At 41.5% G+C, this 26,512-nt stretch overlaps 1 protein-coding gene across 1 annotated transcript in view; it reads left to right on the plus strand.

Moving 5' to 3' along the window:
* The window catches only part of LOC142501681 (putative ATP-dependent RNA helicase DDX60), a 203,205-nt gene that overhangs the window by 122,389 nt on the left and 54,304 nt on the right, over positions 1–26,512 (plus strand). Inside the window, 6 exon segments of the mRNA XM_075611875.1 lie at positions 890–1,014; positions 9,147–9,305; positions 12,538–12,687; positions 17,208–17,337; positions 22,861–23,013; positions 24,313–24,417. Coding sequence (XP_075467990.1) covers positions 890–1,014; positions 9,147–9,305; positions 12,538–12,687; positions 17,208–17,337; positions 22,861–23,013; positions 24,313–24,417 — 822 coding nt within the window.

A 26,512-nucleotide genomic window follows, 5' to 3' on the forward strand; every position in this document is an offset into this window, starting at 1 on the left:
AACTCCCGATCGCGCACGCTGGCTCGTCTGCTAGATCATGCAATCGCTCCTGATTGTGCAGATGAGCCGCAGCGTGAGCGCGGAGGAGCTCCTGACTGCTAAACTATGGACGCAGCCTTAGAGGTTCTTCATTGGTGTAACAGATAAGAGTAATTTAAAGTGAGTATTAGAGATGAGCTAATTTTTCACAGAAATCCGAATCCGCTGCGGATAAGCCCGTTCCTTTCAGCCGTAGAATTCCACGGATCAGCCTCAAAGAGCAGATTTTTTTTTTTCTGTCCCTGAAAATCTGCCTGACGGATTTCAAATTTTGAAATATGGCTCCACTCTTCTCTACTAAAAGCCATATTTAAGGGATTCGGAATCCACCCATTGGATTCTGGATTGTAAAAATCCTGAATCCTATTTAAAATTAAACCGATCCGGAATATATTGCGGATTATGTATCCAGACAGATTTTTTAGTGCCCAATATGCCTTCGGAGTTCCATGTGCAATTTTTGTAAAACGAGCCGAATATCCGTGAATAGGTTTGCCCGTTTCTAGTGAATATGTGTCAATCTTTTCTATTAATAAAAAAATCATTTGACACAGACAACAATTATAATGTTATAGTGTAGTGCATTAACACAAACTTCTCTTTGATTTGATATTGTGCATCTCTCTCTTTCTATTATACAAAGTATAGTATATCTCAGTGTGCTGTGAAGCTGCCTTCAGTTCCCTGTGCAGGAATTATTTACATTTTCCTTGTGTTGGAGGAACTTACATTTTCTTCCAACACAGGAAATTTGGCTTCACATCAAACTAAATAGCCCCATAAATATATTTTTTATTAATTATTTTGTCTAAGCCTAATGAAATTATTGTCAATGTTTTTTTTATTATAGGTTGGCAAAGTACTTGATTGTCTTCAACCAGCTGTTACTTCAGATACAATGAACAGTTATAACCATTTCCCACTACTTGTTGAAAACTTAAGAAAAATGGATAAATTGCCTGCAATATTTTTTGCGTAAGTTAAACCATTTGCAATAAAATGTGTGGGTTCTTGTAATTTTCCTCTTCTTTGATGATTTCATCTATATTCCTGTGTTCAATTATGGTAAAATCAAAACTGTGAGCTTGGAGTGAGTACAGTTGATTCATTTATCTTTACTGTTTGGGGGCATGGGAAATTTGTCTGGTCTATGATTTATTGCAGAGGGTGTGATGTATGTGGGGAAAGGTAATTGCTTACCCAATTGATATGTATAGTAGTAGAGTCTTGTGACAAACACACAGCCTTGCAAGCAGGACTGGCGACACATTTCCCAGAGCCCAGGACTACAGTTTTGACCTTTCCCCCCCAACCCCCATGTCAGCTGTCTTGCAAGCCCACTCCCCTATTCCCCTCCTCCACCCATGTATTTCTCTCCCCCCATCTCACTCTTACCCCCCTCTCTTCCTCACTCACAGTGGGGGAGAGCCGGGCCCAGAGGCCCGGCAGCTGGACACACAAGTTGGGACCGACCTCTGGCCGGGTCCAACTTCCAGTCCCGGCCGGGCCCCTCATAACCACCGAGCTCTCCCCTCCTGTCAGCGGCTCTGCTTGCAAGTGCTCTTTGACCAGATCTGTTTGGAAAAAGTGCAGTTGGAATATATGCAGAGTTAAGACTAGAAGGAGTTTTAACAAAAGGATTTAAACAAAGTTATGATGATTTAAATAGCTAATTTGTTCGACGTGAGCTTGTGGTGCATATCTGTGTTGAATATCAATCTCTATCTATTGTTCTCTATTGCTCTCTATATACTGTGTCTATCTACATACACACAACACAAAGTCAGATCTAAAAAAACAGTTCGAGGAAAAAATGTCCCAAGAGAGCAGACATTGGAGAGTAACAGATGGTGGACCCTACCCAATGTCTACTACACAGATAATGAGAACAGACTAAAATCTGATTTTATATATATATATATATATATATATATATATATATATATATATATATATATACGCACACGCACACGCACACGCACACGCACACGCACACGCACACGCGCACACACACACACACACACACACACACACACACACACACACACAAAGACTAACAAGATCCCTTATAACAGCACTCTAAATATGCCTAAAGTAAGATATAGAAATCAGAAACAAAAAAACGGGAACCAAAGTCAACTTGAAAAAATGTCTATGATTTTAATACAGTAACAGTAGAACACAGTAACATTTAAAAACATACAAACACTGATGGCAGCCTGAAATATGCTAGAGAAAATAACACAAGCAGGACAGGAGAAAAAGACAATCTGAGGACTAAATGCACAGTACTGAAAAGAACTAGTAACTAACAATCCTGATATGAGTAGTGATCCAGAACAGTAAAAAATGCAAAAACATCCCCACAGAATCCTAGCTGTATGAGAGGAGAATTTTTTATTTTTTTTGAGATCTCTATATCAAAATGAAATCAAACAACTAAGGAGAGATAAATAAGTTGAAATAAACTTATGAGTGCTAGTAAAACAGCACACATGAAGAAAAATAACAACTAAGGGGGAGCAACAGGGGAGGGAAAAAGGATAATAAATATAACACTCAAACCCTGTGTATAATAGTCCAAAAAAATTACACTACTAAAGCATGCTGAGGTGTCAACAAACACTGTGGGGCTTATGCAGAGAGGAACGTTAAAAAAGTTTAAAATGGCTGTAAAATAGCCACAGATTTGCCATTAGTGAAGGTGTTATGCAGGGAACGTCGTTAACTCATTTCGGCAAAAAACTGCAAATTGCCAACTTTTCCTGGCTATTTGAAACTCGCCATACTAATGCACATATTGGCGTGTTTTCAGAGCACTTTTAAAAATCGCGCCATTTTCTCCCGAGTTTAAGGATTTCTGGCTATTTTTTTCGCCAGAAGATGGCGCTATTTCCTTATCTATGCTCTCTGCATGAGCCCCTGTAGTTTAGAGCAATAAGGGAGACAGATGTAAATAAGTCTGCTGCCCCACTCACCATCTATGTTGATGCTGAGAAGCATATGAAAAAGCCTGTGCTGTCGAAAAATCCTGGTAATTGACAAAAAGATACTCAGCTATAGAATCCATGTTCCAGTCCTTATAGAACCCAGGAAAGGAGTAATACCATATAGAGGGGCTTATGCAGAGAGGAACGGTAAAAAAGTTTAAAATGGCTGTAAAATAGCCACAGATTTGCCGTTAGTGAAGGTGTTATGCAGAGAACGTCGTTAACTCATTTCGGCAAAAAACTGCAAATTGCCAACTTTTCCTGGCTATTTGAAACTCGCCATACTAATGCACATATTGGCGTGTTCCAGCGATTCTGAGCTTCTTGAATACCACGCTATATTAGCATGGCGAGTTTCAGGTTCTCGCCACGAGTTTGGCGAGTTTTACAGCTCTGAAAAATTTTCAGAGCACTTTTAAAAATCGCGCCATTTTCTCCCGAGTTTAAGGATTTCTGGCTAGTTTTTTCGCCACAAGATGGCGCTATTTCCTTATCTATGCTCTCTGCATGAGCCCCAGAGTCTCAGTGAGAAGTCAAATGTCCAGGAAATACTCCAAGAAGATAATCACTAGCAACATAAATCAGGGGGGGGGGGGGTCCTGCCATCAGGGACACTTTATTTATTATCCTTTTTCCCTCTCCTGTTGCTCCCCCTTGGTTGTTATTTTTCTTCATGTGTGCTGTTTTACTAGCTCTTATGAGTTTATTTCCACTTATTTATCACTCCTAAGTTGTTTGATTTCATTTTGATATAAATAGAGATCTCAGGGGGAAAAAATTCTCCTCTCATGCAGCTAGGATTCTGTGGGGATGTTTTTGCAATTTTTACTATTCTGGATCACTACTCATATCAGGATTGTTCGTTACTTGTTCTTTTCAGTACTGTGCATTTAGTCCTCAGATTGTCTTTTTCTCCTGTCCTGCTTGTGTTATTTTCTCTAGCATATTTCAGGCTGCCATCAGTGTTTGTATGTTTTTAAATGTTACTGTGTTCTACTGTCACTGTATTAAAATCATAGACATTTTCTCAAGTTGACTTTGGTTCCCGTTTTTTTGTTTCTGATTTCTATATCTTACTTTAGGCATATTTAGAGTGCTGTTATAAGGGATCTTGTTAGTCTTTTTTGTGTGTCCATATATTATTGCTATCCCTTAGCACCACCAGTTCTTGTTTATATTATTTTCTTTGTTATGTGTTATAGTTTCATTTACTATTTTGCAACCTGTATACTTTATTTTTAAGTTCTGGTTTAGCCTTTTTCAATATATAGTGTGAGCGACTCCCTTTTGTGTGTGTTATATATATATATATATATATATATATATATATATATATATATATATATATATATATAAAGAGAGAGAGAGAGAGAGAGAGAGAGAGAGACTGCTGTTCACAAAAACCTTCATATACATTACTAATGGCATTATACTGTAGATATTCTACATCATCTTATCACTCAATTTTAAAAAAAGAGCTGAGGTTTATGTGAAATAAAAATACAATTTTAGTAAAAAATACAGTATATGCAGAAGAGTAAATATTTCTGTAGACAGTAACCTGATAAATCAGATTATTTTAAAGATCCATAAACATCCAAACATATATACAATATGAACACTTTCAGTCTTTAAAATAAACATAAATATGCATTAGAATTTCTGAAATCTTCAATCTACAGCATATATTTTTTTTTATAAAGCCATCCTGGATTCAGCCTGGTCATCGTGTGATATGTGCATGAACATTATCTTCTGGGGAGAAAGTACAGGCCAGGAAATAGAGTACCCTAGTGTAGAAACTGTTATACTGATCTTTTAGTGGGCCCCTTCACAGGAGACCCAACACACTTCATTACCTGAAGGTGAAGTGACTCTTGGAGAGTGATCTCTCCCACTGGTAGCAAGCCTCAGCCAATGGCAACAAGCAGTCTCTAGCCACAGGTAGCGAGCAGGCCTCAGCCACAGAAAGAATCCGCACCATCTCCCAGCAGATTCTATGAAGACACGCAAATATTTAATTTGGTACATGGATATGTACTATACCTGTGGTTGTCATTGATGACACCACAGTGCTCCACCCCTTTTTGAAAGAAGGCCGGCAGCCAACAATACAACGGCCAGCCATAGCCCGAGTGGAAAAGAAGTCTGTGTAAGTGGCATTCAACATGCATGTTCCCTCTGCGGTACTGATTAAAACCAACCAAAGTTGTTTCCAGTTTTTACACTGCAAAATGGATTTTGGGGGGGAACATGTGAGAAAATCCAGGAAACGGATTTGGGCAGATTAATCCATCTCTAGTCATTTAGTTAAACAGTATGACAAAATAAGTCTCCCTTTAGCTCTTTATACAGAAACATTACAGCAGTACTGCTTGAACAGTACCTCTTACCACCTCTTACTCATTGAGCCTTGCCAGGGTCTTCCTCTCCCTAAATATCATGGGTCATAAGTTGTCTCATTCTACCTCCTCTTCTGTCTCTCTCTCTCTCTCTGTTCTCCTCCTGTCTCTTCCCCCTCCTGTCTTTCCCCTTTTCCTCAAGCTGTCTCTCTCTGAACTGATACCACTTCACCAGCAGCTGCTGAAAACCACCCATTGTGGTAATCATTAAAGATGAGGGTATACAGTATATATGCTATAATGCTCTGCTAACACCTGTCTGAACCAAATGATAATTGATGTATTTTATTGAACAAATTACTTATTGCCGCTCATCACAGTTTGATGATTCACGTGTACATACTTTTCTGTAGTTAATTGTGGCTGTCTGGAAATGTTAACACTTTATAGTACTTCAATAAAAAATAGGTTATTTTAAGCGTTAACACAGTCATGACTTGGCAGCTAAAAATAATACCTATTTTTTGCCAACAGTACTGTATTTTAGTTCTATCACTGTTTGATAACTGTAGGCCAAGGTCAGTAGTATCTTAAAAGACTACCAGGATATTATCATGAGTAAAGGCTCATATGTCTTAAGAAATACTACTCCAGATGACATGCTGTAAGACACCTTACAACTCCATTACAGTGAATAAAGAATATTTACTATGCTTTGCTGGAAGTTGTCTTATGAAGCAGCACTGCTTAGTTATTATGGCCCAAAATGCAAAACTAATGGAAAGGAAAAGAGCATAATTTTGCACCTGGATACAAAACTCTCTCATGGTTCAAGTGCTACCTATCCAACCACTCTTTTAGGTTTTCTTTCTCTGGTGTCAAGGTTCCACAATGCTCTGTCCTTGACCGTCTTCTCTTGTCACTCTGTAACCCCCCTCAGTTAGGTTTATTAGAAGTAATGTAAAGGGTTAATAAGAAAAAGATGTAAAGCCCCGCCCAGTAGTGACACAGAGGTGATGTGTCATAGGAGGTATATAATGCAGAGAGACTTCTGGGAAGTCAGGATCCAGGAGTGCCATATACCAGCATGGCACGAAAAGGGAGTCCTCGGGTGAGAGGGGTGACACAAAGGGAAGAGCAGGAGGATTCCATAGAGCAGCTCCTGAGAGGAGAGACCAAGTAAGGATCTAAGTTGTGAGAAGTTAGGTTGGGATAGGAAGACTACATGTCACCCCAGTACTAGAGGACTGGGTGCAAAGTAAGTAAAGAAAAATAGAAAACCGAATGTATGCTCAAGGAGGGCAACAAAACATATGGAATATGCCAATAAAAATATATAATAATATGTCAGAGTTGGGGAGGTAGTATTTAAATGAATGGAGGATCCAAATAGGAAGAGAGACAGCACAAGGGCATATGAAATGAGGTAATATTACTTGCGTGGGCTAAGTGAAGCCTCACCAAAGTGTTTACCTCTATTAGTAGCCCCGTGTCTCTGGTATGCCTGGTGTGGAGTGACCATATACTCACGATTGTGCACCGTCCTGTTCCTCCGGCTTGCCTGTATGCATGCGTCACCTGTTTGAAGTGATCCTCCAATGGCGTCTGAAGATAGCATTCTGCTCAACCGGCTGAGATATCTCTCTGTGGGAATCAGCTTTTGAGTAAATCCTCCACAGCCCAAGAGACGTCTGATCGATCGGATGAGTCGATAGAAAAGGTGTGGGAAGCGTGAAGACCACCACTCCAATGAAAAAAAGGGAAAAACTCACCAGCAAAGGGAATTAAAACCAATTTATTGGTCTAGATAAAAAACATGGACAAAACAGAAAGAGTCTCCTCCCACGAGTTTCACACCCCCTTTGGCGCTTTCTCAAGGAGTACAGTACTAGTGAAAAAGTAACTACATGTCACCCCAGTACCAGAGGACTGGGTGCAAAGTAAGTAAAGCAGGAAATAGAGTAATGACCCCCTATCCCACCACAGTGAGAAAATGGGACCCCAATCTAGGACCCTGGAAAGAGAGGGATAGAAAAGACTACTAAGATCTTGCTTACCAATTAACTGTTTTAAGTGCGACCCCGTTCAATACCAGAAAGAAATATGCCTTCTCAGAATTGCAAGGATGCAACTGAGGAAGTGTTACAACTGTTAAGATATAAAATGACAAAAATCCTGGCGCCCAACTGTACCATGTGCATATATGTCCAGCCTGCGCAGACCATCACCCTGGATGAAAGGAATGCACCCGAGTAGCCCACAGCACATACATCATTGTAAATTCCCTTATAGCCAGGCAGGGAGGGTTACACCTCTTTTCTTGGTGAACTAATATAATCTTTTAGCTTTCAGTATTATCTGTATGCTGATGACATTGAACTATACCTCTCCTCAAACAGGGATTTTGCAGCCAAGTGAAAAGCTGCAAAATTAACTCTGCTCAAACACTAGGAGGGAAAAAACACCAAACAGTGGGTGGGAGGGTGGTGCTCATAGGGAATGGAGTAAATGGCAAGTGGAAAGAAAGAATCCCTATTATGTGGCACTAAAGAGAGTACGCCCTAATTAAAACTTTATATTTTATTATAAACTGATTAAAATAAACTGTTTGGAGAGAACCACAAACATAAAACAAACAATAAATAATTAAAAGACGGAGAGGTGTGGTAGGATGTTTAATAGAGGTGTTTTATATATATACCTCTTAATTAAACCTTAGTGAACCCTGTAATCTGGGTGGTCTCTATCAAAACCCCTTGGAGTAGTGGTGTATAAGCAGTTAAATGCAGGCTTGTCTGCTGAATGCAAGATAAGGCTGCTCATAGTAATGGCTGAGATGAAACAGCCATAGGCACCTCAAGCATAACAGAGCTGCATTTAACTGTCTAATGTTAGATAATACCAGATGTGGATATAGAGAGAGACTAACTCAAGCGTCTTGGTGCTTTTGCTGCCCACGGACGCAGTCTACGAAGCACTCAGACAAAGTGGAGCCCACACCTCACCGATGAGCCGACGTCATGTGACAGTGACGTCAGACGTACCCTACTATCTGTATTTGTTTGTGCTTGTTTGTCCTTACTTGTATGTAATTCTGTCTATGTAATGGATGTCACTTTGTAACCCCCGCTGTACCGTGCTGCGGAATATGTTGGCGCTTTAGAAATAAATGATATTTGGGGATTGAATGTCTGAGAGAGAGAGAAAGAGATAATAAAACAGGTTACTCTCTATTTTTAACAACATTTTTACAAAAAAGTTTTAGCTGCAGGGCATTTGTTTTCAGCTTCTATTTTAGAAGTGAAAGTTTTGAAATGAGACACTGCAGTTATCATACAATTTATAAATTGGTTACAATTAAAGTCACAACTTTAAAGTACAATTTTACTTTAAACCATGTAGATTTCTATCTAGATTTAAACTACAGTTTGATTTGTCGTACACTGTATCCCTTCTAGTCATTTTGTCAATAAAATGTACAAGTGTAGGTGTGTTACATATAATATATTTATTTTATTTTAGTTCAGTTTTGCTTGCCATACACAATAAAGAGATATTTTCAGGTCTTTTACGGTAATTATTAAGCTCCAATATCATTGTATTCCCGAGGAAAATTAAGTGAATTTATATGCATATTTTTAGTTATGACTAATAAAACATTTATGGGTAAAAATTGTAAAAAAAAATTGAGAGTTGCTTAAGAACACAGAAAAACTTTAAGGAATCACCTCTTACATTATTTGTCTTACAATATATCGTATCTTGTTTAACTAAGGTTTAACATACGTATTGTGGAGGAACTGTCAACATCTTTATACGATTCTCTTCTGAAAATTGAAGACCAAAAACAAACTGATCAAGCAACAAAAGAAGCACAAAAACTGCATGTGAAAGCAAAAAAAATAGAAAAATCTTTGGCAAAAAAACAACCTGTGTAAGTTAATCAGAGAAATGTGTATTTTATATATTTTGCATAGTTTGCATTATTCTATTCACTGCTTAAGGGAGAGTGAAACAAGCACATTCAGAGACACTTGAATTGACTAGATTGTACAGTACTGTATGGCAGGCACTGGATTTCTACATAGGGTGACCAGATATCCAAAAGTAAAAACCGGGACACAATTAAAAAAAATTCTAAAACAAATGACATCACTTAAAAATAAATAATATAAATGGTATTTGTCCAATACCGTCGCCATTTATGTTATACTGGTATCTCTCTCTCCTCTCCACATCTTTTTCCTCTCTCCCCACCTCCTCCACTCTCTCCCCCTTCTCTCCACACAGACACTATCCCTCTCTCCCCCCAGTCTGTGTGTCTCTCTCCCACACAGGTAGCTTTTGTCTCAGGAAGGGGCTGTGCCCCCAAAACGCTCCTATAGCTCTTCCTATGCAGTAAAAAAAATATGTTTGCAGTACTACTTATATGTTTCCATCCTTTTCCCAATATATCTCTCCCCCAGGTCTGTGTGTCTCTTCCTCTCCTTCCCCCCAGGTCTGTGAGTGTCTCTCGCATCCCCCCCCTCCCAGGTCTGTGAGTTTCTCTCACACCTCCCTCTCCCCCTCCCAGGTCTGTGAATGTCTCTCGCTCCCCTCCCTCCATCCCCCAGGTCTGTGTGTGTCTCTCCCCTGTCAGTCTCTCTCCCCAGTCAGTGTGTGTCTCTCTCTCCCCCCCAGTCAGTGTGTCTCTCTCTCCCCACAGTCAGAATGTCTCTCTCTCTCTCTCTTTCTCCCCAGTCAGTGTGTGTGTCTCTCTCTCCCAAGTCAGTGTGTGTCTCTCTCTCCCCCCAGTCAGTGTGTGTGTGTGTCTCTCTCTCTCTTCCCAGGTCTGTGTGTGTCTCTCTCTCCCAGCACTCTGTCTCTCCAGACCCTACCTCCTACCTCTTACTGGAGCAGAGAGGAGTCCATCTTTGGCCCTGGTAGCAGACACCTGAATTACTACACTGCTTCTAGGTCTTACCAAAAGGGCTCCTCTGCTGCAACCCCACCCCCATCCTCCCCTGCCAGGCCAATCATCTGCTCTGCTTTCCTTCCCGTCGGCATCCTCTGTAGCTGCTGCTGCTACCAGACCACTCCTCTACTCTCTTCCCCGCCGGCATCCCCAGCTCTGTGAAAATCGGTACACTCAACAAAAAACGGGACTTTTCGGGGTATGTCAGCCCACTGGGACATATCATAATAAACCAGACTGTCCTGGCTAAACCGGGACATCTGGTCACCCTATTTCTACAACACTAGTTGAAATCACTAACATTATCTTTTTTTTTTTTTAGCATGTTGTTGTATAGCGATGCTAGTTTTAAGTAGCGCTTTACAGAGACATTTTGCAGGCACAGGTCCCTGCCCCGTAGAGCTTACAATCTATGTTTTTTTGGTGCCTGAGGCACAGGGAGATAAAGTGACTTGCCCAAGGTCACAAGGAGCTGACAAAGGGAATATGAACCAGGCTCCCCTGCTTCAACCTCATTGCCAGTCAGTGTCTTTACTCACTGAGCCGCTCCTTCTCCCTTGCATTACACAAAGTTTAGCATTTTCTAAATCCACCATACAGTGTATTGATACAGGTGCAATATTTACATTGGGGGCAATCCCTAGTACTGTATTAAAAAGTCCTATTTTTAGCCACGGTACTTCTTTGGGACCTTTTGTAATTACAAATACCAGTGTTCTTGAGGATACGTGAATGTTAATTCCATTTCTGAACAAAAAAACATAATAACCTGCAGCCTGGCATTGCCGCTGGTAATGTGCAGCAGGGGACTAACTTTGTCTGGAGCCGCAGCATAAAAAGCAATGAAAACCACTGTTCTAGACAAAGTACAAGCGTGTGGCTGCGCTCTGGGGTCCATGATACCACATTAATCCCATGCAGCATGTTTGAAGCCATAGCTCCATTCTCGAAGCTTCCCCCAACGAAAGTGGACATTTGGTCGCCGCCGTCTCATCGCGACCAAGTCTCCGCCTGTGTCCAACCGCAAAGGGACCCTACAACGCTCCACCATTGGCTACTCAGCTGCCAGCCGCTTCGCCAAGTTAAATTAATGTAAGGGTTAATTTAGCGGATAGGATACGGGGTTAAGGATAAGGGTTTATGGGTAAGGGGTTGGGTTTTTATGGTAGGGTTTTAGGGTAAGGGCTATTAGGGTTAAAGGCTAAGCTTTGTTAGGGTGCGAGATTAGGGTAAGGGGTTTTAGAGTAAGAGGTTAATCTTTTTAGGGTTGGTAATATGGGTGGGGGATTAGGGTAAGGGATTAAGGTTTTTAGGGTAGGGGTTATGTTAGTATTAGGGGTTAAGATTGGGTTTTTGGGGGGTAAGGTTAGGGACATACCTTGGTGGCTAAGTGCCCAGCAGAGAGAGGTCCTTGTGGCAGAGCGAGTAGTGGCTAAATTCTGTCGGAGATTTGGTCACGGCAAAACACCCACGATCCAATGTCCTAGATGGTTCCCTGGCAGCAACAAAAATGAATCTGGCTACATCTGTACTTGCGCTATGAAAGATGAAGATAACTTTTTCTTTTAGACCAAGATGCCTCTGATGTAAACATTACAGACACTTGCAAAAGTAGATTCTGATCATTTCCTGCTTCTACTGTATGCTCTTCTCTTCTGCTTTGAGCTTGATTTTAGATGATGTTTTAGATTATATTTATTACGCGCTGCTATACCATAAGACAGGGGGGCGCAAACTTTTTTCCTTGCGGTTCCCTCACTCCCGCGCCCCCCCTCTCTAACCCCCACTTACCTGTGCTCCGGCGTCATGGCGTCGTCATTTTCATGCCGGGTTGCCATGGCGACGCAGGAAGGAAGCTGCCGGAGCCTAGGTAAGTAAAAGTTTACAGAGGCGCTGCAGCTCCCCCGGCACTTAACTTAAGGGACTTCGGGAAGCGCACGGGGCCTCTGTAAACCCCCGTGCCCCCCCCGCCAGCAGTCTCGCACCACCCCCTGGGGGTCGTGCCCCCCAGTTTGCGCACCGCTGCCATAAGACACCGTCCAAAGCCGGATGACACCTCATAGCCTATAACAGTCTTTCACTTAGGGAGTGCTGGTGTTGGTGGTTTTTCTAAAGCTGTTACTATTTTTCTCAAGTGCCCATTTTCAGTGAGACATACATTTTCTGATAAAAATTACAATAAATATGAGTTCACTGGAAAATGTTTTTAAAGGTTGAAATCAGATTCCACCACAAAGACAAATAATGCCAGCAGTCCTGTAATGGAAAAACCAGCAAAGAAACTAACAGCAAGCTCAAAGAAAAAAGTTAACGATTTGACCACAAAGGTGGCGAAAGAACCTACTGAAATAAAGCAACCTCTGTAAGTATTATTTCTTTCCTTACTCAGAATCTGGTGTTATGACAAGCTTTAAAGCAGCCGTCTCTGCTAGATTATTTTGTGTTGTACAAACTTATTCTTAAAAAGGGCACTGGCAATGTTATTTCAGTCAACCAGTGAATGAGTGTAATGTCACCATTATACTGTACATTGCTTTACCCCAACGCACGCACTACTATACACCTCTTATACTATGCTGTGAGACCCCTTCTCCATTTCATGGAAGCCTCTGAAGTCTATGTCAGACTACAGAATTGGACTTACAGGTTTCCCTGAGACAGACAATCAGCTTCACCACATATTGAATAAGGGCGTTATAATATTATTTCTTTGAAAATATCACAACGACAAATTACAAATTATTATGTTTTTTGGTTAATTCTTCATTAGTTGTATCACGTGAGAGATGACTGAAGTGGTAGTCTATTTGTCTTACATTTTATTGAGTAGTCTTGTTTTTTTTTTGTCTACTCTACGAGAATTCCAATTTAAGCTCCTATTAAAAATAGGAATTCTAATTCTATTAATTCAGAATTCCCTGACTTGGAGAAATTACTTTACAGCATATTAAATAGAGACCTAGTAGAAAGAAGTAACTAGAGCGGTGCAAAATGTGACCTTTTTTTTGAGCCGCAAAAGAAATTGCAACCTTGCCAGAGTTTGCACAACCACGTAATTGCAATCCAGACCCTGAAATAGAGCTTTTGGAGGGAGATAAAGAGGGGGAATGGAGAAAGGGAGAGAGCTCTCATCTATACAACACTAGAGGAAAGAACAATGTGTTACTCTGGGATTCTACGAAACCAAGCAGTACTGAGATTTATAAATGGATAATTTTTTTATAACTTGCATTTTATTGAAAGGCTTAATATTAAATACAAAACACAAAACAGTTAACATAATAAAACAATAAGGGGAAGAAAGAAGGAATGGGAAGTACATACAGATGCAGCCACGAGTAACCGAACACTTGCCTTGGAAAATCTGGGGCAATCTCCCAGTAATGCTGCAACATTTTTGTGACATTTCTGCAGACAGACTAATGGCCCACCGGATTAACACAGCGGGGGTCCCTGGCTGTCCCATTCAGTTTGAAACCCCGCTGTGTTAATCCGATGGGCCATTAGTCTGTCTGCAGAAATGTTACAGAAATGTTGCAGCATTACTGGGAGATTGCCCCAGATTTTCCAAGGCAAGTGTTCAGATACTCGTGGCTGCACCTGTATATGGGTGTTCTGGTAGAGGGGAGGACTTTTTGTTCATTAACAAACTACAAGTTCAATGAGATTCCATTCCCTGATGTGACGGGATCATGCCATTTGTGATGTTATATGTGATGTCATCAATTATGTCATTGCTTATGTTTTTTTATGTAATTTCTGATGTCATATGTGATGTAATCAGGTATGTCATTGCTTATGTTCTTTTTTATGTAATTTATGGTCATATGTGATGTCATCAGTGGGATGTCATTTGTGATATGTGACATCATGTATTCAACCATAGACAAAAACCTGCTCCTTGATCTCCGTAACCATCATGCAAAATGTGGTTACGATATCTTAAGAGGTGTCCAAATGCATATCGAACAGACAAACAAGCAACTTTCCAAAATATAGGGCCTCATGCAGAGAGCAGCGCTAGATTAAATTGGAGAGTGTAAAAAAAAGTAGCTGTAATGGAGAGTTTTTTTCTCCATATGCAGAAAGGGCATAAAACTGCCTTTCTGCATATGGAGAGTTTCAAACAGCGCTATGAGCGCTGTTGAAACTATTGGGAAAAAAATCGCATTTTTTTTTTTTCTCCTCCACCGGCCGCGGAGCGCCAGCTGCTTGGTGGAGAGGAAAAAAGTTGAAAATCGCGCCATTTTTTTGCCACGAACAGCCACTAGATGGCGTTCGCTGCTCTCTGAATACGGCCGGTTTCAACACTGGAGAGAATTCTTTTCTCTCCAGCCGCGCGGCGAGATTCAGAGGGAAAAAAAAAAAATGGCGCTTTTTTTAAAACTCGCCATTATCTGCCTTTCTAAAGGCAGATTTCGGCAAAACATGGCGCTTTCCATGTTAGCGCTCCTCTCTGCATGAGGCCCATAGAGTAGATGTGGAGAGATATCTGATACACCTAGGAAATAAACTAGTTTGAATGTGCAATGTATATTCAAATGATTTAAATTAGCATAGTTTCTAAGTATCTCAGGGGAATGCAAACAATATGCTTGCATCTCAACCTCGAGAAAATAACATCTAAACAATGGGCTTCTCTTTAGTACTTAAATCAAAACTTAATCCACTATAGGGCAGATCCACAAAGCTCCGTTAGTCAATTAACGAGATGTTAACTAGAGTTAATGTCTCGTTAAGGGCTAATGGGGATCTTCAAAGCTCGCTAATTATGAATTAAGTGCTGTCTTAATGCTAAGACTGAAGGCCATTAACTTTAACGGACATTTGTGCTAATGATATGCATTGAGGTGGTTCTCACCTCTTTTGCATAAAGGTTCTACAGCAGTACGTTAAAGTTAATGCATGACTGAAACATTTGTTCGTTTAGGTCATGGTTCTAGCAATTAACACCAGGTAGCAGAAAGGTTTTTGGGCCTTGTCCAGGGTTCTGAAGTGGGCCACTTTGGTTTCCTTTATTGACTTAGCAATATAGGAAGCCAATGTGAGTACCCTGGACTGACCAAAAAATGTATCCAAGACCTCTGTATTAACCCCTTGGAAGTCATAGTGGTCATAAGGGCATGCATTATGCATGCCTTCATGGCCACTAAGGTAACCAAGGGGTTAATAGAAATACTCTTAACTACCCTACTACCCATTTTATGTCATAGCAGTACACCTGCTGTAGCAAACAAGGGGTTAATACAAACATGACAAACACGCAAGAACTCTCATAGTGGCAGTCAGAGGTAAGTGACTAAAACCGCGATCCCACGAGCAGTGCCGGACAACGATTCTTCTCAGAAAAACTCCAGCAGCAGATCCGGGCAATGCGGCTCCTGGTGTGAGCATCACTTGAACTGTCTGATATGGAGCTCTACACCAAGTAGACGAACAACACAATGCTAGAGACTACAGACAGTAACTCTCCTTTTCCTCACTGTCTCCTGTGTGGAGCTTCCCCTGGAGGCAAATCTTGTTGTACGTGCATATCTTTCAACAATTGTTTACCAATAATATATTCTTTAATAGTACACTATGAGTTTTTGCGCTTTTTTCTTTTTTGTATTCTTCCTAGATCCATGATGCAGAGCCATCATTATTGAACAGCAGCAGACATTCATTTTTCAAGGAAGGATTTTCCAATCAATTTACTTGATCACTTAGAACATTATCACTATTTTAGTTATTTTTAGAACTCTTTATTTGTTTGCACTTTTGCACTATGTTGGTGTCTATCCCTTTCAAGTGCAATTAGCACCTCACTTACACTTTGTTATTTATTTGTATAATTCTCCACTTTGTGTATTTACTGTGTATCACTTTTCTCTTTCTTTTTAATCACATAGCTATTAATCATTAGTCACTGATCACGTAATTGCTAATTGTGTAGTAAGTATTGCATTGTAATATATACCTGGCATCTTCTTTAGCTAACGCGAGCCAGCAAGCACCGGCCTTATCTGGCTAACGACATGTAAGCCATATGCAAATTAGCGCTCTAACAGTCGTTATTTTTGCATATATTTATCTTTGTGGATCTCTGTTAAAGTCAAGATAGCTGTAGTCTGTTAACTATTTAGGTAATGTGACATTAGTTGCTCTGACCTATCTGAACTTTGTGTATGTACCCCTATATGAGCTGCCAAATGAAACGGTTCATATTTTCACATCTAACAGTCTCATTGGATCGAACTACTGGACTCCACTATTTTTCCTTGTTTTGCAAAAGGAAAAACATGTTTTTTTTATTTACATTCAACTACACTATGAGCTGGTAAGAGAAGAAATAGTGCAAGTTAAACGTTGTATACTATATGATCAACACACAAATGTATGAATTATGATTCAATAGCAAATGACAATTCAGTCAGAGAACCATCCCTGTATGTACAATGTTTTCATATTTGATTTTGACCCATTAGTATCTTTATATAGTTTTCTTTTTATGATTACTACACACCTGTCGGTTTTACAAATAACAAAATTGACATTTCTAAAATATACTGTGCTCTTCAAATGTACTTTAAAATGCTGTAGTTCACATTGGGAATTGAAAACTTTGGTAGAATTTAAAAAAATACGTTTTCACAATCAAATATTTAAAATGTGTAAAAATTTAATTCAGGAAGATGCAGATACCAGATTTACGCCCATATCTACTAAGCCTATGCCATAAGACACCATCCAATGCCAGAAGACTCCTTAAGGCACAGTTTAGTGTATGGACCTTGTAATGGTCTTGCAGTGCACCACTTAGTAAATATAGCCCCTAATATATAGGTAACATTTTGAAAAGAGCATAATAAATATCGTACTAATCTGTATAATATATCAAAGGCCTCCAAATTCTTCCAAACACTTACTGATTGATGAAGCCAGTCATGAAGACATAATGCAAAAGCTTGAGAAGCTGACTGAACTGCCTGAAGGTTGTACTTATGCGGATGATAAAGCAGTGGATAACGAGGTGAGTACCTATCTAAAATGTCTATGATTCTCATATTAACACCACAATAGATTTTTATTTTTTTTAACTTGATTCATATAGGTTTATTAATTAAACTTCAATGGTGTCGATTGGGGCAGCAACGCATAGAAACTTTTATTGAAGTCAATGGCAGTTTAGTGTGATAGTGCCCAATGTTCATTATTGCAATATTATGAATATCTCCCCATAGCATCTATACCAGACTGCATCATTACTGCTGTGATGCTGCCTTTACCATTTATATTTGCTGTGACTTCACTTCTTCTCAAATTATGCACTTCTTTTTACCAGCCTCAGTATGTCTCTAACTCTATTCATATATCTCCATCTCTCCTTCCTTCACCACTTCTCTTTTCACATGAACACTTTCTTACCTGCGTCCTCTCACACCATACAGCTATATCCCCTGCACTAAAAAACACCCCTACAAATCATCCTCACACATCCTTTTTCTATCCATGCTTCGCCTCCTTGCTTCTGGGGATATTTCTCCCAATCCTGGTCCCTGTCTTATTCCTACATGCACTCGTCCTCGCCTGCCAACTGCAACCTCTACTCCTTCTGGTGTCAACCCCTCCAACCTCATACCCATCCCCTGCCACCCTCCCTACTCTCTCCCTTTCTCCTGTGCCCTTTGGAATGCTCGCTCCCTTTCTAACAAGTTCCTCTCTGTACACGACTTCTTTCTCTCTCAATCTCTGCTCCTATTTGCTATAACTGAGACCTGGCTCACTCAGTCTGACTCTGCTCTGGAATCTGCCCTCTCCTATGGTGGCCTTTCCTTCTCCCACACTCCACGCACTGATGGCAGGGGTAGAGGCGTGGGGCTCCTGCTCTCCTCTCTCTGTCGTCACCGAACCCTTCCTATTCCTCCCTCTCTTGCTTCTCCCTCCTTTGAGGCTCACACTTCCCAGATTTTCTCTCCTCTCCCTGTTCATGTGGCGGTCATCTATCGCCCACCTATCTCTACTCATCCCCCTTCTGCCTTTCTCTCTCACTTTGAATCCTGGCTCTCTTTCTTCCTCTCCTCAGACTCCCTTGTTCTTCTCCTTGGGGACTTCAATTGCCACATTGATGACCCCTCTCTCCCTTGGGCTTCCCGCTTTCTTTCTCTAACCTCTTCTTTTGACCTTCAACAGTGGACTGCAGCCAGCACCCACAAGGATGGCCACTACTTAGACCTGCTTTTCACTAAGAACTTCTCTCTCTCCGATTTCTCCATTTCCCCTTTTCCTCTCTCTGACCATCATCTCATCTCATTCTCTCTATCTCGCTTCTCCCCTTCTCCGTCTCCATCTACACCCCGGTTCTGCAGAAACCTGCGCTCTATTTACTTACCTGACTTTGAGTCCACTTTACGCTCCTCCCTCTCCTCTCTCAGCTCTGCTACAGCCCCTGACAACCTGGTCAGGAACTACAACTCTGTCTTGTCCTCCTCTCTTGATCTACATGCCCCACTTTCTCTCTGCCGCACTCGCCCTTCTAACCCTAGACCCTGGCTAAATTCCCACACGCGCATGCTGCGTTCCTCCACTCGTTCCTCTGAACACCTCTGGAGGAAGTCTCACACTCTCGCAGACTTCCTTCACTACAAATTTATGCTATCCTGTTTCAACTCTGCCCTCTCGCAAGCTAAACAAGCCTACTTTTCTGCACTAATCAACATGCACAAGTCTAACCCACGCCGACTGTTCTCTGTCTTTGATACTCTACTCAAACCACCCTCAACTGCCTCTCCTTCCTCTATCTCCGCTCAGGACTTTGCTGACTATATTAAGGAAAAGGTGGAATCCATACGTCAGAACATCCCCTCTGTTTCTTCTTCCCATCCTACACCTCTTCCTAACTCTCCTCCTGCCTTCCTTGACTCTTTTTCCACTGTCTCAGAGGAGGATGTGTCGCTGTTGATCGCCTCTTCTCTCTCTACCACTTGCCCTCTTGACCCCATTCCCTCCCATCTCCTAAATCCTCTTGCTCCTACTATAATCCCTACGCTCACACACATTTTTAACTCCTCTCTCTGCTCTGGAACCTTTCCATCCTCCTTCAAACATGCAACAGTCATTCCATTACTCAAAAACAGCAAGCTTGACCCTACCTGTCTTTCTAACTATCGACCTGTCTCCCTCCTGCCTTTTGCCTCTAAACTCCTTGAACGTCTTGTATTCTCTCGCTTGCTCCATTTTCTCAACACCTATTCTCTCCTAGACCCTTTACAATCTGGTTTCCGCACTGCTCACTCCACGGAAACAGCCCTCACTAAAATAACTGACGACCTCCATGCTGCCAAAGACAGAGGTCATTACACTCTGCTCATATTACTCGACCTCTCTGCAGCATTTGATACTGTGGATCACCCTCTTCTCCTTCACATTCTCCATACTCTTGGTATTCGGAACAAAGCTCTATCCTGGATCTCATCCTACCTCTCCCATCGTACTTTCAGTGTCTCTTCTGCTAACACCTCCTCCTCCTCTATTGATCTCTCTGTGGGGGTACCCCAGGGCTCTGTCCTGGGACCTCTTCTCTTTTCTCTGTAGACACTCTCTCTAGGTGACCTAATAACATCTTTTGGGTTTAAATATCACCTCTATGCTGACGACACATAAATATACTTTTCAACACCCGACCTTACACCTGCTATACAGACCAAAGTTTCTGAATGTCTCTCTGCTATATCATCCTGGATGGCCCTCCGTCGCCTTAAACTCAACATGGCTAAAACAGAGCTCCTCATACTTCCTCCCAAACCTGGCCCTACTACCTCCTTCCACATTACTGTTGGAACTACGATCATTCACCCAGTAGCCCAAGCACGCTGCCTAGGGGTCACACTCGACTCCTCTCTCACATTCGCCCCTCACATTCAAAACATTTCTAAAACTTGTCGCTTTTTCCTCCGCAATATAACAAAGATACGCCCTTTCCTCTGTTGCTCGACTGCTAAAACTCTGACTCAGGCCCTCATTCTATCCCGTCTTGATTACTGTAACCTCCTGCTGTCCGGCCTTCCTTCCTCTCACCTGTCTCCCCTACAATCTATCCTAAATGCTGCTGCCAGAATCACTCTACTCTTTCCTAGATCTGTCTCAGCATCAACCCTCAAGAAATCCCTCTCCTGGCTTCCAATCAAATCCCACATATCACACTCCATTCTTCTCCTCACTTTTAAAGCTTTACACTCTTCTGCCCCTCCTTACATCTCAGCCCTAATTTCTCGCTATGCACCATCCCGACTCTTGCGTTCTGCTCAAGGATGTCTTCTTTCTACCCTCTTTTTATCTAAAGCCCTCTCCCGCCTTAAACCTTTTTCACGGACTGCCCCACACCTCTGGAATGCCCTTCCCCTCAGTACCCGACTAGCACCCTCTCTATCCACCTTTAAGACCCACCTTAAGACACACTTGCTTAAAGAAGCATACGAATAGCACTGTGAACATTCTGAACACATGATACATAAAGCTTGGCCCCCTGCAGACGCACTTACCAGAACTCCCTCCTACTGTCTCTGTATGTTCTCCCTACCTACCAATTAGATTGTAAGCTCCTAGGGGCAGTGACTCCTCTTCCTTAATGTTATGTTTATGTCTAAAGCACTTATTCCCATGATCTGTTATTTATATTATCTGTTATTTATTCGATTACCACATGTATTACTACTGTAAAGCGCTATGCACATTAAATGGCGCTATATAAATAAAGACATACAATACAATACAATAGCATCCACACTGTAAATTCGCAATTAACCCGTCATTTAAATTGTTTGTGGCAAGACAATTGACACGTCTATTGTTCAACTGTACATTTTAGTTTGTGTGTGTTGTTTAAAGTTCTAATAGCTGTATTGATCCTGGAGGAATGGAGGTTCATTGTAAACTCTGATCATTTTTATGTGAGAAACATAAACATCCTTTACAGATGAAATTATAATCTACACAGCTTTCAAAACATCCTAGGTTTCTTCTTTAAGTGAAACACAATGCAATACATCTAGGGCATACTCCATTCGCCGGGACCATATTCGTTATCTTAATGCATCAATCCCACCAATTTAGCATATATTATTTTTGTATCATTTTAACAGGGGCTCCTTCTGAGCTGAAGCTCGCTACAGATGTGCCGACGAGTATTCTAAAACTTGCCTAGGAAAATCTGGAGCTATCACCAACAAGACCCAGGTACAAGCTGGGTACATGCTGCAACATTTCAGTGACATTTCTGCAGAGACTAATGGCCCATCGGATTAACACAGCAGGTGTCCCTGGCCCCATTCAGTTTGAATGGGACTGCCAGGGACCCCTGCTGTTAATCCGATGGGCCATTAGTCTGTCTGCAGAAATGTCACTGAAATGTTGCAGCATGTACCCAGCATGTACCTGGGCCTTGTTGGTGATTGCCCCAGATTTGTTTTAGAATACTCGTCGGCACTACAGTATATTTAGCTCCAGGGCCCTGGTTCCCGATAGGTTTACCATTTACGTTGTTGATTTACTTTTTTACTCTTCAAAGATGACCCCCTCAGTCTCCCAATAGGAAGCTGCAATGTCATCTCTCCAATGACGGTGCAGTTTTCGTCATAGCCCGAATCAGAGCTGACACATAACAACTAAAATGGTAAGTACAGCTGCAGCTGCCAGTTTTAGACCACTTGCCTTGAGAAATCTGCACTAAAACCTCATCCAATGCGGTGAGATTTCTGCAGCCCGCTGCATGACTTCTGCAGTCAGACTAATGGCCCATCGGATTAACACAGCGGGGTCCCTGCATTTGAATGGGACTCACACTGAGTGAATCCTACCGGGCTGCGAGTCCCATTCAAATGCAGGGACCCCTGCTGTGTTAATCCGAATGGCCTTTACAGCCTTCTGTGGACAATCCCAGGAGTTACTGTGAGATGGTCACAGATTTTCTGTGGCAAGTGGTTTAAAACCGGCAGCTGCATCTGCACAGTATCTCAGGAACCATGGGTGATCCCCAGAGCTAAAAAATAACTTGGTTTGAACTCTGTTTAAAAATTCAATATGGAAAAAATGAGTAGCACGATTGTTGCTTTAAGAAGGGAAAGTCACTTCTGGGGCTCACCTGTCTAATTAGGAAAACATATTTTTTAAACTCCATTTATATCAGAGTAACAAGTCAGGTAGACAAGGATTGTATTCTAATCTAATGATGTCACAGTGAGAAAGAGACATACAGAGAACCTGGGGAAAGGAAAGAGCAACAATAACATCTCCAAGATATGGTGGCGATACGTAAAACTAAAACGGTTAATGTCAGTAGATTATAAGGTGTTTTCTTCTCAAATTCGGATCGTATTTGCAATTCGAAACTTTCAGATGATATATTTAGCTCATACTTAATTTTGGACCATATTACACTAACATACACATACTATATTGATTATATTTGTTTACATTGTTTAATGTTACAGGAATACAATTTCATGCGAAACTGGATAATGATATACTTTTTATGCAAATAATGTTTTTGTTTTTTAAGACATTGCTAAAGGTGTTTCATCGAGTTAGATTCTTAAAAAATGGTCCAGTACTGAAATCTCTGGCAACAAGGGGCATTGGATATCACCATGCATCGCTGGATGCTAAAGGAAGACAATTAGTTTAAATGCTTTTTAGAATCGGCTTTATAAGGGTGAGTATGTCTATTATCGTAACTGTTTTTATGTGGTTTATGTCTCAGTTTCACCACTTTCCGCTATTTAGCTTTCTCCAGATCAGACACTTTCTACTAGCTATCTCTCAAAAAACAAAATTTCCAGAACCAACAAAATTTGAAAAGCTATCTGTAAGCGGAATATATCGCAGAGGTCTGATCTCGGAGATCTACTGGGGAATATGACTGCCAATAATAGCCGTCAATCACAGTTATATGATAAAATGGGCTGAAGACCTCAATGTGGAAATAGATAAAGATGACTGGGAGGATATTTGGGAATCGGCAACCAAAACTTCAATTTGTACTTCTATAAAAGAAAATATCTATAAAATTCTATTTCAATGGTACCTAACCCCGATTAGGCTGAGACAGATCTTCCCTGGCCTGCCCGATCTCTGCTGGAGGGGATGCGGCCAGGGAGGAGATCTGGTACATATCTGGTGGTCCTGTCCCCAGATCCAGGCTTTCTGGAATATGATACGGACCCTGATCCAAGATGTCACTGGGGAAGGTATACGGATGGACCCGCTGTCCTTCCTGCTGGCCAAACCCATTGAGGAACTACAGACCCCTCAGAGGAAATTGGCGGCATTCATTCTCACCGCAGCCCGCTGCTCAATAGCAGCGGCATGGAAAATTTTTTAAAGCCCCGTCTAAACAAACTGTTATCCGTAGAATTAATGAGGTCAGAGTGATGGAGCTCCTCTCAGCCCTCTTAAGCCAGAAAACAGACCAGCATTATAAGGTCTGGGAAGCATGGCCCGGGACCTAGAACAATAGGATCCAAGGATCTTCCATCCTTGAACTGTTCCCACCCAAAGGGAGAGCCCAGTAGTGGAGCCGGCTCTGGGGAGACGGAGGGAGTGAGCCCCTCCTGTCCCTTTCCCTCCCCCCCTCACTTTTTCTTCCCCCCCCCCCTTCAAGTGATAAAGCACTAAGAGACTTTGAAGGAAGCCAACTCCTGACTGGTGGCTCTATAGTATCTGAATGTGTTAGAGTTTGTTAACTTTGCCCTGATTATAATATAAGGTTTATGGACCATGAGCTCAGGTTATGTGTCTACATTTTATGAAAAACGGTCTAATGTAATGCTAAAACCTATGTACATTGTATCTTCTGCTACAAAATCTTGGTGTGATGCTATAAAAAAACAATAAAAACGTTTGAAACAAAATATATATATATATATATATATATGAATTTAGGTATCTGCTTAGTTAAATATCTCAGAAGAATATAATGTGTAATGACCTTTTATGTTTATTTTTTTTTAAGGTTGTAACAGCTACCGGATCACTTGCATTGGGAATCAACATGCCATGTAAATCGGTTGTTTTCATGCATGATTCAGTTTACTTAGATGCATTATCCTTTAGACAGGTAATCATTTATACTATATATAAAGTGTGAAACAAATTCTATGATAAACCCCTCTTCTACATTTTAATTTGTTTTGGACATCAATGTGTAATTTTAGATACTTTACATTTGATCCTTTTTATCATATTTACCAAAATGTAATACTCCATCCTGGGAAGCATTACAGTATATGGGAGGGACACTTCCATACCCCGACCTTCACAATTTGTCTACAGTGAACTTCTTACACAACTATAGGTATGGGGTAGAACCATTGAACTGATCTCCTCATTAAAACAATAAGTTATTTCAGAAAGCTTTGGAACTATTATTTTTTTTTATAGAAAAATACTAATGCGTAAAAAAACATATTTATCTCTATACAACATATGGTGTATTTTCTTGTTAGGTTTTCCCACAAGCTAAAAACCCTTAAACATTTGCTAACTGACATATTTAGCTGAGCTCGCAATATATTTACTGTAATTTTCTCCAAATAAACTTAGCAAATTATGAGTGAGGGGCATGATTTGACTTTGTAAACTTTACAAATCCAAGACAGAATGGTATAGGATTATTTTAAAAAGTACAATATGAATCTAGCCACATTGCTTATCAGACTGAAATTATCATCTGTTTAGCTACCTCTGACCTATAGTCCATTTTGCTTTAAATAGTTTGGGGGCTATGCACTAAGCAGTGATAACTGCTTTTAAGATCGATAAATGGCTTTTAAGACTGATACTGTCTGCTGCACAATTCACTAAGCAGTGATAACAGCGCTTTATCTGCCTTAAAAGGCATTTTTTCAGCCATGGGAAAAAAATATGTCCGATCAGTCAAAAAACGGCAAACACAAAGTTTATTGCTAGTCAGCGGGATTCACTAAGCAGTGATAAGTCAATCGTGCTTTAAAAACACGCCAGATTTTTGCACCAGCTAAAGGCTGGAGCAAAAGAGCTGGAGATGGTCAAAAAGCATTATAATGTATATAGTGGTTCCCAGCACTCAATGAGGAAAACCAGGCACAATGTAAGTTACGAAATAACCAAGATATAATTAAAAAATAATGATATGATACAGATAAAAATCCAACCCTAATAAGGGCCTAAAGGATACTTCTCATGGATTAAAGTCAATAAGTGAACAATTGAGTGGGAGAGGGATGGAGGGGAAACAAGGGGAAATGGAACAATACAGAGGATAAAAAAGGGGGATATAGACTTTAGTTTACTAGTTAGAATATAGCCAACTGTTATGAGTTTGTATCAGACTGTTTTCCACTCCAGTACTCAAAATATAAGGTAAGGTTTTTGCAATTATATATTTTACTAAAATACTTTGCTATTAGCAAAGACAGGGCCGCCAACAGGGGGGACAGCCGGTGTTGGCGTCCCGGACCCGGTGACTCAGGGGACCTGGGCACCCGTGGTCGCCGCCGGACCCGTGTCAAAAAATAAAAAGTGTCTGAAAAAAATGTCCATCATTTTTGCTCCCCCTGCAGTTGGGGCCCGGGCGGTCGGGCCTTAACACGCGCTCTCCTCGAGTCACCAGCCACGATCCTCAGCATCTCCAACCATCCCCAGCCCACCCTCCCCCACTGTCATCCCCTCGGCTCCCCCTGCAGGAGGGGCCCGGGCGGCCAGGCCTTAACCCGCACTCTCCCCAGCCATGCTCCTCAGCCCCTCCCACCATCATCAGGCCCCTACCGGCATCCCCTAAGCTCCCCCTGCAGTAGGGGCCCGGGCGACCGGACCTTAACCCACACTCTCCCCAGCCACGCTTCTCAGCCTATCCCCAGGCCCCTCCCCACCGTCCCCAGGCCCCTACCGGCATCCCCTCGGCTCCCCTATCCAGGCCCTACTGCCTGACATCCTTCCCCACCCCTCAGACCCAGGCCCTACTAGGATCCTTCCCCCAATGCCCTCCCCAGCCAGGCGGCTCCTCAGACCCCCCACCGGCTGCCGGACCCCGCAGCCACTGGTCCCGACTATCTCCAAGGTATGTCTACTTTTTTATATATATGTATTTGGAGCAGTGGGGGTCTTTTTATATGTATTGAGGGAGTGGGGGTCTATTTATATGTATTGGGGGGCTTGGGGGTATTTTTATATGT

This window comes from Ascaphus truei, chromosome 1, assembly GCF_040206685.1.
Source record: "Ascaphus truei isolate aAscTru1 chromosome 1, aAscTru1.hap1, whole genome shotgun sequence".
Classification (NCBI taxonomy): domain Eukaryota; kingdom Metazoa; phylum Chordata; class Amphibia; order Anura; family Ascaphidae; genus Ascaphus; species Ascaphus truei.